The 18,341-nt window shown below is 43.2% G+C and overlaps 1 protein-coding gene and 2 long non-coding RNA genes across 3 annotated transcripts; all 3 read left to right on the top strand.

Moving 5' to 3' along the window:
* Positions 1-12,114: 12,114 nt before the first annotated feature.
* LOC141653751 (uncharacterized) lies at positions 12,115-12,776 on the top strand. The gene is made up of 2 exons (XR_012547505.1): positions 12,115-12,443; positions 12,557-12,776. It is a non-coding gene; the product is annotated as an uncharacterized LOC141653751 (long non-coding RNA).
* A 3,027-nt stretch (positions 12,777-15,803) lies between these two features.
* Positions 15,804-16,445, top strand: LOC141653752 (uncharacterized). Its single transcript, XR_012547506.1, has 2 exons — positions 15,804-16,208; positions 16,320-16,445. It is a non-coding gene; the product is annotated as an uncharacterized LOC141653752 (long non-coding RNA).
* A 328-nt stretch (positions 16,446-16,773) lies between these two features.
* Positions 16,774-17,874, top strand: LOC141651885 (uncharacterized). Its single transcript, XM_074459578.1, has one exon. The coding sequence runs from the start codon at positions 16,774-16,776 to the stop codon at positions 17,872-17,874; it is 1,101 nt and encodes a 366-aa protein (XP_074315679.1).
* Positions 17,875-18,341: the final 467 nt, after the last annotated feature.

Raw genomic sequence — 18,341 nt, 5'->3', positions numbered from 1 at the left:
GAGACCAGGTCGTTGATGGAAACCTTTCGCAACAAGTCTCGCTTTATGTTGTTTGAGGCTACCATCAGGATTGTATTTAATCCGAAATACCCACTTGCAACCAATCGTATTAGGGGCAGTATCGGGTGGGACTAGGGACCACGTTTTGTTGCGGGTAAGGGCATCATATTCTGCCTGCATAGCTGAGCGCCAAAGAGGATCTACTAGGGCTTGTTTGACGGTGGTAGGCGTGATGTAAGGAGATGGCATGACGGCTAGGTCAGCGCGTTTGGATTTCGTTTGGAAGTATTTGGGATTGGGCATAATGATATTGTTGGAGAGACGGGTGCCATGTGTAACACCCCCATACTCCAAGTGCCTTACCAGGACCACTCAGGTATAAGGACGTTACCATCTCGGTTACTCGAGGCAATGATGATCAAATAAACAATAACGAAACGATATTTAAATAGTAATACTTTAGCGAAAGGTTACAATCCAAAAACCAAACCAAATACTAATACATGTTCTCAAAACGGCTGTCTACGGAACTAACGGAAATGTATATGAAAACTGCTAAACTACAAAAGGAAGACTTCTATCATCGATCGTGGCAATCCCAGCTATCCCAAAAGACTCATGTCATACCTGCTCAATATCTGCTCACCATCCCGAATGGATCACCGCAGTTTTCAAAACATTCACCGGGTCGATCTATTTTACACAAGAGGTATAATCAATAATACAAAGAACCAATACAACTCAAACAAGCATATATGATCAAGCACTCCACTCCATCTCCGTCTCCGATCGTCCACCGGGACCACCACGCGTGGGGGACCGCAGCCGTTCCCACCTAAGCCCCGCTCATCATACCGAGCGATAACCCTGTCCCATTAATGTGCACATCCCCTTCCGTGGCGGGTTCCACGAAGGGCGAAACTAGGGCGTGAAGCCACTCCCGCAAGTGACTCCACTCAGGTAGAGAACGCATCTCGAGAACCACGGACAAACAATCACAATCACAACATCGTCTCGAACCAACCCATTATACTAACTACAAAGACAACACCACACCACATGTAAGTAATACTTGAGTAGGGAAACCCTACCGGAAAGCACAATTGTCGACGATCTCACAAAATTTGAAGTCAAAAGCTTCCTCTACGAATCCTCCTCCTAATTATACAAGCACATAATTATTACTATGCACATAACACAAAGAAATCCCCAATTCCCAATATTAGGGTTTAACTAACTTTGACGAAATACAATAAAAACGGTATAAAGGTCTTACCCTCGACGCAAGGATTACAACGGTGTAACAACAAGTGAAATCCGACCTTCCAAGCTCCGGGATTTGTTAAGAATGCGATTAAGGTGATGAACGTAGTTTGTTTCTCTTCTAACAGTGATTTAGGTTTTAGAAAAGTAATTAGAATGAATGACGAAAAGATTATATACCTTAATCGCATAATTAACAAAACCCGAGAAAACAACTCCCGTAAACCGGCTACTCGATCGAGTAGCCCAGGTACTCGATCGAGTACCCCCTACTCGATCGAGTATCGCAGCTTACTCGATCGAGTACCCAACAGTCGAAACTATTTTATTTCGCAAAACTCCCTTACTCGACAGAGTAAGGCCTACTCGATAGAGTACCCCAAGACTCATAAATACGGAGTATTACAGTCTTCCCTCCTTAAAAAGAACTTCGTCCCCGAAGTTCAAACCAACACAAAACAAAGACTCACACTACCACACTCCCGACTCAACAAAATTAAAACAAACTCAATATAAAAACTTGTTACTAACTCAAACTCAACCCGACTCAACGACAACAACTATACCGACACAACGTAAAAAGGGTATAAAAACTCTTAAAAACTCTTTGCGATCATCTCCTACCCCCCTAAAAGAAACAAGGTTACGTCCTCGTAACCAAACATACCTGATCAAAAAGGAAAGGGTAGCGCTCTCTCATGATCTCCTCTGCCTCCCATGTAGCTTCCTCTGTCTCGTGGTTAGACTAAAGGATCTTAAGCAACACTGTCTCACCACTCCTAGTCTTCCTAACCTTCCGGTCAAGGATCTGCTTAGGTACCTCAAGATATGATAAAGACTCATCTAGTTCTATGCTCTCTGCCTCTAACACATGTGACGGGTCACTCACATACTTCATTGATGCGATACATGAAACACATTATGCACTCTCTCTAAAGCAGCAGGTAAAGCCAGACGGTAGGTAACCTCCCCAACTCGCTCTAAGATCTCATAAGGACCGATGAACTTCTGATTCAGCTTGCCTTTCTTCCCAAATCTCATAACACCACGCATAGGAGACACTTTCAGAAGAACCTTATCCCCAACCTGAAACTCTATATCCCGGCGATGTAGATATGCATAACTCTTTTGTCGATCCTGAGCTGCTCTCATGCGTTCCCTGATCATCTTAATCTGTTCCACCATCTCATGTACCATCTCTGGTCCTAGAACCACTGCCTCAGCACTGTCGTCCCAACAAATCGGACTCCTGCATCTCCTTCCATATAACGCCTCAAACGGTGCCATGCCTATACTAGTGTGGTAGCTGTTGTTGTACGAAAACTCTATCAAATCTAACCTCTGTTCCCAGCTACCACCAAAGTCCATCACACAAGCTCGTAACATATCCTCAAGAGTTTTGATTGTTCTCTCAGTCTGACCGTCGTCAGCGAGGATGAAAAGTCGTACTCATCTTCAAAGTTGTACCCAAAGATTCCTGCAACTCTTTCCCGGAACCGTGATATAAACCTCGCATCTCTCAGCCGGACACTATGTCCTTAGGGACTCCATGTAACTTAAGCACATTCTTTCGATAAGCCATAGCCAATTGTGCTTTAGTCCATGTATCTTTCATTGGAACAAAGTGAGCTGACTTGGTCAGTCGATCTACTATCACCCATATCATGTTATAATCGCCAATCAGCTCCATCCACCTCCTCTGTCTCATGTTCAACTCATTGTGAGTGAAGATGTACTTGTGTGATCAGAAAATACCTTAAAGGTCGCCCCATAAAGGTAATGTCTCCAAATCTTGAGAGCAAACACCACCGCACCCAACTCTAGATCATGTGTAGGGTAGTTCTCCTCATACGGCTTCAATTGCCTAGAAGCATAGGCAATCACCTTACCGTTCTGCATCAACACACATCCCAACCCATTCTTTGAGGCATCTGTATAAACCTCAAAGTTCTCAATCCCTTCAGGCAATGCTAAGATAGGAGCTGTGGTCAAACGCTCCTTTAATGTTTGGAACGCCTTTTCACAACTCTCATCCCAACGAAACCTGTTCTCTTTCCTCATCAACGCTGTCATAGGTCTAGCTATCTTGGAGAAATCTTTCACGAACCGTCTGTAGTATCCAGCTAAACCCAAGAAACTCCTAATCTCAGCAACATTCTTTGGTGCTTCCCACTTTGTCACTGCCTCAATCTTTGCCGGATCCACAGCTACTCCCTCCTTAGAGATCACATGCCCCAGAAAAGCAACTTTCTCCAACCAGAACTCACACTTGGAGAGTTTAGCATACAACTCATGGTCCCTCAACGTCTGCAACACGATCCTCAGATGCTCCTCATGCTCTTCCTTAGTCTTAGAGTAGACTAAGATGTCATCGATGAACACCACCACAAACTTGTCCAAAAACTGTCTGAAGATTCTGTTCATCAAATCCATAAACACGGCCGGTGCATTAGATAACCCAAACGGCATCACCACATACTCATAGTGACCATACCTCGACGTGAAAGCTGTCTTTGGTATGTCCACCTCTCTAATCTTCACCTGATGGTACCCCGACCTCAAATCAATCTTGGAAAAGACTGATGCACCACTCAACTGATCAAACAGGTCATCTATCCTTGGCAAAGGATACTTGTTCTTCACCGTCACTCGGTTCAGCTCTCTGTAATCTATGCATAACCTCAAACTCCCATCCTTCTTCTTCACAAAAAGAACTGGTGCTCCCCACGGCGATACACTAGGTCTAATGTATCCCTTCTCTATCAAATCATCTAACTGCTTCCTGAGCTCCTCCATCTCTTTAGGACCCATCCGGTACGGTGCCTTAGAGATTGGCCCCGTCCCCGGTTTCAACTCAACGGTGAAATCTATCTCCCTCTTCGGTGGCAACCCTGGAATCTCGTCAGGAAAAACATCGGCAAACTCTCCCACCACTGGTATCTCGTCAACTGTCGGACTCTCTATCCGGTCATCTCTCACATGGCACAAGATCAAGGGACATCCATTCCTCAGATAAGACTTCAACGTGATAGCTGCAATCAACTTAACTTTGGGTTTGACTAAAAACCCACGATAAGACACACTAACACCCTTAGGCCCTCTCAAAGAAACCTTCTTTTGATGACAGTCTATCTTAGCTTTATACTTTCCCAGCCAATCCATCCCGACTATCATCTCAAAACCGCTAAAAGGAAAATCTAGCAAGTCTACAGGTAAATCAACTTGCCCAACTATCATAGACACGTCTCTAAACAACCTCCCACAAGATACAGACTCTCCCGAAGGTATGAAAACTTTCTCACTCACAGACTCATATACTCTCAAACCCAACTTTTTAACATGACTCGATGATACAAACGACTGGGAAGCTCCCGAATCAAACAAAACAAAGGTATGAATACCGTTAACAAGAAAGGTACCAGTGATAACATGTGCATCCTCCTCACCGCTTTCTTGTCCATCATGAACGACTTTCCATCGGTCTTCCGTCCACCTCCCGGACAAGATCTTGGTGATGTGGTCGGCTTAGCACCCGACCCCCGATTGTTGTTGTTGTTCGTAGCTGGTTTCGATAAGAATTACCGCCGTTGCGGTTACCTCCACTCGGATAGCTCGGCTCCCCGGTTAGACCATGACCCACTTGGTATGTTGCTCGCATAACTCGTGCTTGGTCCCCGAGAATAACTTCCCCGACCCGTCCCCCCCAAAAGCTCCGGCACACTCGTGCACTCATGTCTCTTGTGGCCGACACCGCCATAGCCAAAGCAAGTCATACCCCAACATTCTATCGCTACCCCCACGGCCACGCCCGAAGGAAGCCCAAGACTAAACCCGACCCGGCGAGAAAAAACCCCTTAGCTTGATTGTGGTTGCCTTTCTTATGACTAGATTGGCCACCACCCTCACTCTCACCTTTCTTTTCTCAACACCGGACCTCTCCCGAGCCATCTCCACTAACCTCTCGGCCCTCCCACTCTCTCATAAGCGTCCTTAACATCGCAAGGACTCCTACAGTAGCTTATCCATGATCCTAGGGGTCAACCCCCTCTCAAACCTCGGCGCATTCATCACTCAATCCCATGTCCTCAAAGATACCTAGACTTCTCATTAAACTGCTTATAGTACTCAGCCACGGACATGTCGATGTCATCTTGAACCCATCGAACTCCTCCCTCGCCTTGCTTCTCACATGCTCTCGCACAAACTCTTTTCTCATAGCCCTACGGAACTCATCCCAAGGTATAGCAGGTAAGCCTTGGTTAGCATACATCTCTCTCGCACTCACTTTCACCTTATCCCACCACTCACCACCGCCTCTCTCGGATAGAACGCAGCTTGCTCTACTCCCTTATCTCATCGGACAATGAACCGTGTCTAGTATATTCTCCATCTCACGATGCCGCTTGTCAAGAAGGTTTGGTTCTCCGGTCCCTTTGTACTCCTTTGGGTTGAACCTAGCTATGTAAAGGCTGATCTTAGAGTGATCAACCTCCTTATCCTTATTCACTTTCTTTAAGGCCTCCGTAAGAGCATCCTGGTGCTCCAACATCTTAACAATATCATCCGTATTCATGGACTCAGCTCTCGCATAGTAAGCGTTTCTCTTAGGCGGCATCTTGAAGCTATATATAAGAAAGGGTAGACATAAACACATGCACTAAACCTCAAAACACGAAAACAGGCTACCCAGGTGCTACTCGATCGAGTGTCCCAACCTACTCGATCGAGTAAGAGGCTACTCGATCGAGTGCCTCCCATACTCGATCGAGTACCTCGACTTCAGAACACAAACAGACCTTCTGACTTCTAACATACTCGATCGAGTGACCCCCTACTCGATCGAGTACCCCTAGTTACTCGATCGAGTACCCTAAAACTCGATTCTGGTCGTAAAAACGTCAAAAACCCACCCGATCAAGTCAGTCCCACTCGATCGAGTCATGCTAACTCGAATATGCTACCCGCATGCTATAACATATTCTAACATGTAAAACAACTTATAAACACGGTATCATTTCTTAATTATGCATACTATGCTACTCAACTGCTCATGCGATTAACAAACAATTATATCATGTTATTAATGCCACATAGTAATCACTCAACATGCTTCTCATTCCAACACAGTTCTATATATATATATATATATCTCTTCAATTTCATTCATATTCTCAACTTCTACTTCAAACACCCAACATTTACAACACACCTCATCACACCCACACACCAGCGAACAAACAACACATATGACTTAACAGATATTCCCCCCATGTGACCGGTTCAAAATTGTAGGGCGAGTTCGCGACTTTAGGACGTCTCCCAAGCCTTTGCATTAGCTCCTACAACCTTTACCCCGGGTTCATTTTAATTGACTCCCTATATTCATTGGGTTCATTGGTTACAGGTTTCAGGATCGTCGCTCTGATACCATTCGATAGAGTACCCCAAGACTCATAAATACGGAATATTACACCATGATTGTGAGTGGGTGGTGGGGGAGGAGGTGGTGGTGAGGGAGAGGGAGTGGCGGTTGGGGTTGAGGGCGTAGCAGGTGAGGAAGTAGGGGAATGGGAGGGGGAGTTGGAAACAGAGGGAGTAGTGGGTGAGTTGGGTTGCGGTTCAGGGATTATGGGTGTATTGGGTGGTGGGCCGGATAATATGGGTATGGTGAATTGACACCATTCGGATGAGGTCATGGTAGAGGGCACGGTATTAAGATTGAGAAGGCGGGTATAAGGATATTGGTCTTCAACAAACTTAACATGTCGGGAAACATAGACACGGGATGTAGTCGGGTCTAAACACAGATACGCACTCTGGGTTGGAGAATAACCAACGAAAACACATTCAATAGAGCGAGCTTGGAGTTTATGCTCGGACTAAGGCCGGAGCCAAGGAAAACATAAACAACCAAAATTGTGAAGTTTAAGATAATTGGGTTCTTGATTAAAGAGCTTGAAATAGGGGGACTCGTTGTTGAGGGACGGGGTCGGCATTCGATTAATAAGGTAGGCAGCGGTAGAAAAGGCATAGGGCCATAGAGTTAAGGGGAGTTTGGCGTGAGAAAGGAGGGATAGGCCGGTTTCAACTATGTGACGATGTCGTCTTTCAGCAAAACCATTGTGCTCGGGAGTGTGAGGGGGAGAAGTAAGGTGAGTGATACCATCGATATTTAGTTGGGAGGTAAGAGTTGTGAATTCTCCTCCATTGTCGGAGTAGAAGCGTTTAATGGGTTTATTAAAGAATTTTTCGGTGATAGCACGAAATTTGGTGAATGTTATTTGAGTGTCGGATTTACGTTTGAGAGGATATAGCCATATGTAGGGGGTGAAACGATCAACAAAAATGACATAATATTTAAAGGAGTCGGGGGATAAAATAGGAGAGGTCCAGACATCGGAAAATTTTAAATCTAGCGAAGTGGTAGAATTTAAAGTTGACGGGCCAAAAGGTAATTTGTGGCTGTTATTCAAGTTGCAAGGAATACAAATATCAGAATCGGAAATACGTAATTGAAACTTAGAATTAATAAGCTTAAATATTTTAGCGGAGGGGTGGCCAAGACGATGATGCCACGATGCTTGATTCGTTGTGGCAACAAGGGCTGTCGGGGTAGGAGGAGTCCAGATATAGGATCCATCAATGAGTGGACCCCTGGCTGGAGCACGGTTCCGTCTTGATTTCCTTAACAAAAAACGAGTCGGGTAAGAATACGGCATATGCGTTATTATCAAGATAGAACTGGGAAATAGAGAGTAATTTTCGTGAGATTTGAGGAACAACTAAAACATTAGAAAAAATTGAAGAAGCAGTAGAGGAGGAAATAGAGAAAGAACTAGAGTGCGTAATCTGAAGAGCAGAACCGTCACCGATGACTAAAATCATCGGGTCCATCATAGGGTTGATGAAGGGAAAGGGTATTGAGATCATCGGTGATGTGGTGCGTCGCTCCGCTATCGACGGTCCAGGAGCGGGTTGAGGGAGGGTTCGAATGAGTGGCCGTGTGCGCTTGGGGTGTGGTGTTGCGGGGTTTTCGAGTAGGGAAGGCAAAGGTTGGGTACTTAGAGGCAAGGTCAGGACAGTCAGACGCCACATGCCCAACCGTGTCACAAAACTGGCACCTTCCTTTGAATGGACGCGGCTGATTGGATTGATTGGTGTTAGGTTTGGTATAGGAATTGGAGTTGTTGTTGGTTTGGGAATTGGAGTTGTTGTTGTTATGGCGGGGTTGATAGTTGGTGGTGCGGTTGTTGTAGCGGTAATGGGCCGGATTGGCAGAGGGATTAAAGGCAGCGGTAGGAGCCTCGTGTTTCAGACGAAGCTCTTGTTGAATGAGCAGTTCGTGTAAGGCATCAAACGAGATAGGAGAATCTCGAACACGAACTGCATCTATGACAGAACCATATTTGGTCTTATTGAGACCATTGAGTACTTTGGCGGTGATATCGTCAACATCCATAGGGTGTTGAAGTTGAGCGAGATCATCGGTGCAAGACTTAATTGAAGTCATGTAATCGGTAATGGACATATTGTCGGTATGGGTAATGTGGTCAAGGCGATCTTTAATTTGAAGACGGTGTCCTCTTGAAGAATTAGCAAAATACTTCAAGAGTGTCGTCCAAGCATCATGGGATGTTTGGTCATTGGCGATTAATGCAGCGATTGGCGGGGCTAAGGTACCAGCGAGAGAGCCAAGGATCAACTGATCTTGGCGATACCAAGTAGTGTAGGCGGGGTTGGTTTGGGTTGTGGGTGCAGTGGCGGGGGGAACGGGATTGACCGTGATGGTTTGGTCAGGGGCGGGATTCGTACCATCAATGAAGGAAAACAAAGCAAGGCCATTAAGGATAGCCCTGATCTGAAATCTCCATTGTCGGAACGTGATTGAATCCTTGAGTTGGATGCAATTAGCAAAGGTGACAATAGTAAGGGGTGCGTTGGGTTGGACAGCGTTGTGGAGGATGAGTTGGTTGGCCATATCGAGGGTTGGTCGGGGGCAAAGGGACGTGAATGCAGCGTGAGAGAGGAAAAAAAATTTAGAGATCGTGAGGATCGGAAAAGCTCGATACCATGTAAAGAATGAATATTATTGATTGCATAAGAAAAGAGTTACAGGGTAAAGCTACTTATAGTTACAACCTAAGATATGAACATATATAAAAGATATGATTACAATATTAAGCTACCTAATATATAAGATATGATATGCTAAATATATACAAAAGATATGTAGAATTATTTGACAATAATTCTATTAAGGGATGACATATTCTTGATAATTATTACCCCAATGCCTCAGGATGACCCATACTCACATAAAAAGTCAGGTCATAGCGCTAAATCCCACTCGTAGAGTTATTTATAGTCAACAACAACAGCAATGACAGAAAGGGAACACACAAAACAATGCAAGTAAAGAAGATGCACAATTACGTGGAAACCCTTCTCAACTAAGGGTAAAACAAAGGCGGACTCCGCAAATTGATCCACTAAAAGTATACAAACTCTCATAAGAGTATCACCGCAAGGAGTAATGGTGTTCGAAGTTGATACGTCTAGTGGTGTTCGAAGTTGATACAAACTCTCTAGTGGTGTTCGAAGTTGATACGTCTTTAAGCTATGTAGAGTTGTTACGTCTTTATGCTTTGTGGAACGTCTTTGAGGTGGCCAACCTCGTTGTTGAGATGAGTGGGCTGAACTTCGGGGACGAAGTTCCTTTTAAGGGGGGAAGACTGTAATATCCACGATGTTTAAGGACTCTTTTGACCGACCCTTTGACCAGGAAAGACCTTAGGAAGGGATAGGTGAGAGACTAGGCTAGGTTAGGTACCTTACAAGAGTGTTTACTCGACCTAGCAGGGACTACTCGGCCGAGTATCGTGTATACTCGACCGAGTAGAGCCTACTCGGCCGAGTATGTGAGTACTCAACCGAGTATGGCTGCTGTTGACGCGTTGATATAAAAACGCAAGTTCGCAAGATTTATTTCATTTCCCATTTATTTCGACAGTTCTTCTTCCTCTAACCCTAGCCTACCTCTCTCTCACCAATCACCTCTACCCCCATACACTCTCATATATGTAGCCTGCATCTCAACCGAAGACGGGGTTTGCATAGGAAGGATGTGTGCGTGGTCGTCGTCCGTGTCACCGTCGGTCCGCGTTATTAGGTAAGTCGTTGTTTTGTGGTTTCCTTCAGTAGATTGTTGGAAGTAGTTGTATAATAGGATGTGGTCATCGTTGTAGGATTCGTCTTGGAGTCTTGTTTGGCTGTGTGTGGATGCATTTTCATGGTTGGCGTTAAGGTAGGGTTTCCCTACTCAGCTACTGTTAATTGAATTAAGATGTGTTTGTATTGTGTTTTACTGTTCTCTGCTGATCATCGGAGTGTTGGTGTGATGGTGGTGGTTGTGATGGTGTTGTGAGGTTTGTGGTGGAGTCACTTGCGGGAGTGGCTTCACGCCCTAGTTCGGCCTCCGTGGAACCCGTCACGAGAGGGGATGTGCACATTAAGGGACAGGGTTATCGCTCGTTGATGAGCGGGATTTTGGTGGGGATTGGCTGCGGTCCCCCACTGGCGGCGTGGGCTACCTGTTGCGATGGGTAGTCTGGCAGGGCTACACACTTCGGTGTGTAGTCGGTTACTATGTGAGATCGGGAGACCGGAGATGGTGGATGATCAGCTGGTTACTTATCATACTTGTCTTATTTTAATTGTTCAGTAACTGACCCCGTATTATGTTTTCAAAACTGTGATGATTCATTCGGGGATGATGAGCAGTTGGCTTAGCAGGTACCGTTGGTTTGATGTTGTTGGGCATGGAGGGGATCGAGTCATCACGCTACCGGCTTAGATATCCTGATGTACGAGTTCCATAGTAGTCATAGCTATCACCTGTAATCAGCTTTGTATTTGCTTGTAAAGAATTAAAGTAATTAATTTATAAATGTCCTTTATTGTCTATTTGATCTACTACCTCGGGTGACCGAGATGGTAACATCCTCATACACTGGGATGGTCCTTGGTAAGGCGTCCTGGTGTGCGGGGGTGTTACAGCATGATTTCGTCCATTTAAGATTGATTATGTCATGGTAAGTTGTGTTGGGTTTTCATGAGTATAGATGATCTCACATGTTTACTGGTTTTACATTTCAATTGTTAATGATTGTTGGTTATATTCAATTGTTGTAAACATGACTGAGAGAGCATCTAGTTACTCCCGACTGATTGTCGACCCCCATTCTCAGGTTGTTCAGATTGTTGTTGACTGGGTGATGCTTGCTTGGGGAATGTGCGAAGCGAGCTTAATAATAAAATAGGATTTTGCTTTATGTTTTAAGAATCTTTGAATAATGTATTAGTTGTTTTGGTTTTAGTAGCGAACCGGATTGGTCAGGTGTTTCCGCCACCTTGACCCTTTATCAGTATTATACTCTGATATTTCCTTTATATAAGTTTTTCCTTTATTTTATAATCCGTGTTATTACAGACTTACAGCCCATCTCACATCAGCATTCACTTCACAGCTGCCCAAATTCTCTGCTTAATCTTCTAACAGTGACTATTGAATTGTCATTGAAGTTGCGTAACCAAAGGAGCAGAATAATCTGGGTTGGCCATTGCAGCAAAATTTGGTTGGATTCGAGCAATTGGGCTCCTCCTGTATCCCCCTACTTTCCGTCAGTTGGATGCTAAATTTATCATCATCAACTTACAAAACACGGAATTACAACTCAAATGTCTATCCTCCACTAAGTAGGAGATGAGAATAAGCAAAAAAAAAGGCAGCAAATTCGGCGCAACAATATTCCGTATCGCTACTATATAAGCATTCAATCAATGCTCCTCCTCAATCATCTCACCAAAGCCTATTTCTACTACTAATACTAAGAAGAGATCAAATAGCAATGTCTTACTATGGAAACCGCTACTCCTCCTACGAGGCTGAGAGAGAGGTCGACTCCTACTCCAACGGGTACAACACCTACAATTCCGGTTTCCCAGTGAACCAACACCGCCACAACATGGTCAGTGATGTTGTAAGTGAGACTGATGTGGTCATTCCTCGACATGGTCATCACCACCACCCTGGTGGAGCTGCCGTTGAGTATGTCGAGAGGGATGAGCGCATCGTCTATGAGAATGACACCTATGCTGACCCATGCAGGGTCAGGAGGCCAGTAAGTTTTCTGACTACCTAGACCTATTTATTTTAAAAAACCATTGTGAGTCTCTTCTGCCTTGGATACTTTGTTTAATCTCTACTAACGGTCGTTATTGTTGATTGCCGCAGTACTGCTAAAGCGACACAGTAATTCGGTCCTGCCAATGAGCTCAAGGGGATTGTTACCGAGTCCTATTAATAGAATAAATTGTCCCAGTATGGATTGTTAACTAGTGTGATTTTGGCAGGAAGTATGTAATGCTATGTTTACTACTGTAATACCAGTAATTTCTGGTTGTACACCATTGCTATCTTATCCAATACTAATATGGTGCGTTTTTTACTAAAATATTCTAATTCTGACATTCATCTTTGTACATAAACATAGCTAAACGCTAAACGTAAACAACATTATTACCCCAATGCCTTAGGATGACCCATACTCGCATAAAATGTCGGTCATAGCGCTAATTCCCACTCGTACAGTTATTTATAGTCAACAACAACAACAACATCAGAGCCTTAATCCCAAAATGATTTGAGGCCAGCTGACATGAATCATCCTTTAGAGAAGAAGCAGCGAGAAGTAAATCAGCAAGTCTTTAAATGAATCTATAGCAAATACCCTACTGATAAAAAATGTGCAATTATTTTATTCAGATCATCTAATAGTTAGTTTTAAGAAGCTTTTAAGCATCTCAAAATGACGAAATTAGTGCAACTTCAGCTTTTTCCCGAGTTCAAACTATGTTCATGAAGTAAAACAGTTAACACCATTCTATTTAACAGTAGCTATCCATAAGCATCAAAATTGCCTTGTGGATCCCATTTCAGTTACAAGATAGTATCAGTTGGAGAAGCATCCCCTAAACCGGTCTGTGAAGAATCTCACCCAACAGCGATGATAGAAAGGAAACACACAAAACAGTGCAAGTAAATGCAAGTAAAGAAGACGCACAATTTTTACTAGAAACCCCTTCTCAACTAAGGGAAACAAAGGCCGACTCTGCAAATTGGTCCACTAAAGTATACAAACTCTCATAAGAGTATAACTACAACGAGTAATTTATCACTATCGATCAATTTGTAATACCCTTACTTTTTCTCGGATCTTGAACACTTCTATTAGTCTCTTCCAATTATTTGCTCAATCCGTCTCGTTATAGACGGCCACTATCCGTCTATAGCTATAGACGGATAGTGGCCCTCTCATAAAATTAAAGTGAGAGGGCAAGTGGGGGTATCCATTTCCCACCCACTTGCACTACCCACTTTCATTTGTGAGAGGGACACTATCCGTCTATAGCTATAGACGGATAGGATAGTGTCCGTCTATAATGAGAATTTGTGTTATTTGCTTCTCTCTTGGACAATTTGACACTTGCATATTGTACCAAGACCCTTCAGTAAATTGTATTTCACATTTCCAAGTACAATGTATCTCACCAAATTGGACCTTAGATTTCCAAACTTAGACTTTGATGCACTTTATTCCACTTCCAGAAAGCCTTGCACCATTTAGAGATCTCGGGATAGTGGCACTTACCATTTTCATCTTGAGGAATCTGGTGCTTTACTTTTATCAGGAAAAAGGGTTACAGATTCTTCAAGCACTGATTTTGAAAAGGGTTGGTTTATGGCTTATGTTATAGGGCGTACATGATTTTCTTTCTCTACATCATCCCGTATTACACATTCCCAATCCATGATCAAGATCTTTTTCAGTCCTTCTAGAGAATCCGCCCAATCAGAGGCTTAAAAAACTGGTAAAATGGAAAAGAGACATCAGTTCATGCAGCTAACAGAGATCAATAGCTTAGCAAAAATATGTATAGCAACTAGCAAGAAATCTTACCACTATTGAAAGCTCCAACTTGCTAGCTCCCTATATACACAGGCATAGTTTACACAAATTCGTCAAAATTAGCGAAGCTTGATTTAAAACATGGGCTCACACAATTCCAGACTAACTGATTCACATGTGAGACCAACTCGAATCCTTATTTCATCCTCACTTAGTTACTTAGTTATAAGTTAATGGTTGGTCTCACTTGTACAATTGTCTCATATAAGTTTTTGTCATGAGATTGAATGCATTCCTATTCTATTCACCCCCGTTATAACATCTATTCTAATCTAGAAACATTTAGAACATGCATCACAACATTAGACAAAAGCTATCTTGGTTACTAACCTGTAGGGAGTAATATAGTACTCCGTAGTATATATTGACTTGTAGGAATACTTTGTGGTGCAGGGAGTCATTAGCTCTCAATATCAAATTATGATAAGAGATCCACGCTGTTAATTTCGGTCTCAATACAACCTCAATCCTAAAATTCCACGATCTAAGCACCGGTTCAAAGGATAAGTAGTACTGGGTAGTTTATACAAAGGCAGCAGGGCATGTGCAATAGGTGCCGCCGCACAGGGCCCCCGACTTGAGGGGGCCCAATTGCAAAGATTAGTTGCGTTAATTGATAATAAATTTAGGTCATTATATTAATATAATTCTCACTATGACTTGGTGGTAAGTGGTATAAGGCTATGAGGGAGTTGAACCCGGGTTGTGTTGCTTCTTTAGTGAGCGACTAACCACTGTGCCACTTTACTATTGTTAAAAAATGGAAAGAAATTTATATTTGTATCTGCATTTCGTCTAGGATTGAAGAATACACTAGTCATAGAAAACTCTCATATATAATAGTTAAGATACGATTTTCCCATTTTTCTTTTAATAAAAATGGTATGGGACCTCTCTCGAAGAGTTCGCACAGGGCCCCCAAAACTACCGGGACGGCCCTGAAAGGCAGCAAATATTAAGCAAATATCCTGCTAACATAAAGAACAAGGAGTTGATCACAGCTGACCAAGAAGCCTCACAATGGCCTGTTTTGCACTCAAAATTATGTGGATTCGGCTGCATTACCCACAAACGCATCCATTGATAAGACAGCTATGGTCCATATGAGATGATTTTCGTATAAATTGACTAAGAAAAAGCAAGACAATGGCATTTAGTCTATATTTAAGCATAAGATTCATGATATGTTCAGCATTTAAAGTTTATAGCATCATAAGATTTAAAGATGATAATATAATATGCTTTCACTTGCCAACTTTATTAATATTAAGAAATGGAAAATATTCTAAAACGTGTCAATATGGCAGGATAGGAGTTCTAAAACCAGAGAATTTTCTTTAGATTAGGCTTCCTTATTTAAGGGAAATTATATATCCTCACTTTAACAATTCTAATTTTCACACTCACTAAGGTGCAGCAGAGAATTTTCAAAAGGTGAAAGCAGAGATGGTGGATGTGATTCCTCCCCAATTTAGCCACTATATAAATGCAACAATTCACAATCCTTAAGGCATTGAGCTAAGCAAAACAAGAGCTTAATTTCCAAAGGGGTGTTTAGGAGAAAGAGCCATGGACTTCCGTTTCCAGAGCTCCCACAGCGAGTCAGAGCAGGAAGCTAGCTACTTTGGTGGCTCAATGGGTGGCATGAGCTCTTACAACGGTTTCCAAGGTGGGTTCGGGGGTGGTCTCGGAGGTGGGCAAATGTCAGAGTACTCTAGCTACTCAAGTATGGGTTCGGCAGGCCTGGGTATGGGTGGCAACCAAATGGTTAGTAGCAACTATGGGATGAGCATGGGAAATGGAATGGGTATGGGGTATCAAGCTGGCGGTGGGTTTGGGTCTAACATGGGAATGAGAGAGGAGAGTAGCTACTACTCTGCCAACAATGGCTCATTTGGCTACAACCCATGCCCAAGGGTAATGTTTTTTCCACCAATATTTAATTTAATACTATAAGTCTATGACCATATGTTTTTGTACCGAAATTTATTCATTCTTTCCATCTGATAATGTGGGTTTGATTTGCAGTTCTGAACATAACAATTAACAAGGGATGCTCAGCGCAAGAATTTGGATATTACTCGAATTATATCGCTGTGTACTTGTACTAGTTTTCTAAAACAGAATAAATCGGTGTGTAATTTGGTATTGTTATTGTTAGTGTTGTTTCGCAATCATGTCTCCTGTTTTTCATATGTATAATAAATACCTACCTATATGAATAAACCACTGGTACACGATCTAATACTCTACCCGATTTCTGAATTCACGAAGCATCCTAAAATGCGTCGGAGTAAGGTGGGCATATGTGATCAAACAAAACATGCGATATGCTTCCTTGTAACAAACTTGAAGAAAAGGTGGACTAATTATAAGTAGCTCAAATCCCAAAACTACCCTCCTAACGGCCTAACCCAATATATATAACACCATCAAATCGGAAGTTTCCATTAATAGCAACTATAAACTTGATCAATCAATTATGGCTAAAACATTATTAACACCCTTACCACTGCGTCTCTCCATCTTCATCGTCGTCTTCGTCTTCATATCACAATCCTCCATTTCCGAATCTCGTGAACGCCACGTCATAACCTTCAGATCACCAACCTTGTACCCGGAGGGTCTCACGTGGGACCCAACCTCCAATCACTTCATCGTCGCCTCTGTTAGACACGGCACCTTCCACACCGTCACCAACAACGGCGTCATTCAAACCCTAACTTCCTCCGCAAGCAACCTCCCTTACAATCCAATTGTCCTCGGTCTAGCCTTTGACACCCGCCGTAACCGCCTCATCGCCGCCTTCAACACCGTCAATACGCCGTACGTCGCCGCATTCTCTCTCCACCGCACATCCAATTCCCTCACCCTTCTCTTTCTGACTCATCTCCCAACCGACTCCCCTTCCTCCGCCGCCTCAAACGACGTCGCTTTGGACCCCCATGGCAACGCCTACGTCACCAACTTCGGCGAAAACCTAATCTGGAAAGTCTCCTTAAACGGCACAGCTTCGGTCCTATCGCTTGATCGCACCTCGCCGTACAGCTACGCCGGCCTAAACGGCGTCGTTTACCTGGACGGAAAGGAGTTACTTCTAGTAGTCCAGTCAAACACGGGGAAATTGCTGAGAGTGGATGCCGTTAACGGAAAGATGTCGTCTGTGGCACTACCGAAGGAGGTGGAGTTGACGTCAGCGCACGGAATCGCCGTTAGAGAAGACGGCGTCGTATTTGTGGTTTCGACGAGTGAGGTGTGGGTGTTGAAGAGCGAGGACAGGTGGGGTAGGGGAGAGTTAATTGACAGAATTACCCTTGAGAGTGAGGGGTTCCCTTCCAGCGTGAGTGTGGGGAATAAAGGAAGGGTATATTTGTTATATGGGTTTGCTGAGGAGGGCATGACGGGAAAATCAAAGGGACAGGAGAGAGAATGGTTTAGGATTGAGGAAGTAGGGTCAAACGAGGAGAGTGAGGCTCAGTCTTTGTGGCCATTTCTTATGATTGCCCTCGCTTTGCTTTATTTCTTGTTTTGGAGATTTCAGATGACCCGGTTTGTTAACAACTTGGATAAAAAACATTCCTAGATTTCTTTTTTCTTTTTTCTCTTTTTATTTTTTAAAAATTAATTCATTTTTTTCTTATGTAAAAGTAGTGATGTTTTTCTTGTGGAATAAACTAGTATCCTCCCATTAAAGCGAAATAAGCTAGGTCTTTACATTGAATTCGTCTTTTTGATGTAAACTAGTTTCTAAACCCCGTAATATACGGGACGTTTGTGGCTTAAATGATTTTAGCTGAGCTTTAACATAGTGGCATGGTGACAGAGGCGAGGCTACACTTAGGGTCGGTGTTAGCTGTTGCTACACCAAAACAAAAAAAAAATCCCGCCAGAAATTTGAACCATGCTACACCATAATTCAATGCACATCATGTGCACTAATTTCTTCCTTAATAAATGACTCACATTAACTCTCCCCTAAATCTTTAAATTCCATTTACCAACAAAAATAAAAACTGTATTAATTCTTAATTAATGTCTAGTTTTTCTTCT

Source organism: Silene latifolia, chromosome 4 (genome assembly GCF_048544455.1).
Source record: "Silene latifolia isolate original U9 population chromosome 4, ASM4854445v1, whole genome shotgun sequence".
In the NCBI taxonomy this organism is placed as follows: domain Eukaryota; kingdom Viridiplantae; phylum Streptophyta; class Magnoliopsida; order Caryophyllales; family Caryophyllaceae; genus Silene; species Silene latifolia.
This window is presented reverse-complemented; position numbering and strand designations above follow the sequence as displayed.

What these genes read in the sequence shown, in the direction of transcription:
- LOC141651885 (XM_074459578.1), top strand. Translation starts at nt 16,774, where the DNA reads ATGGCTAAAACATTATTAACACCCTTACCACTGCGTCTCTCCATCTTC.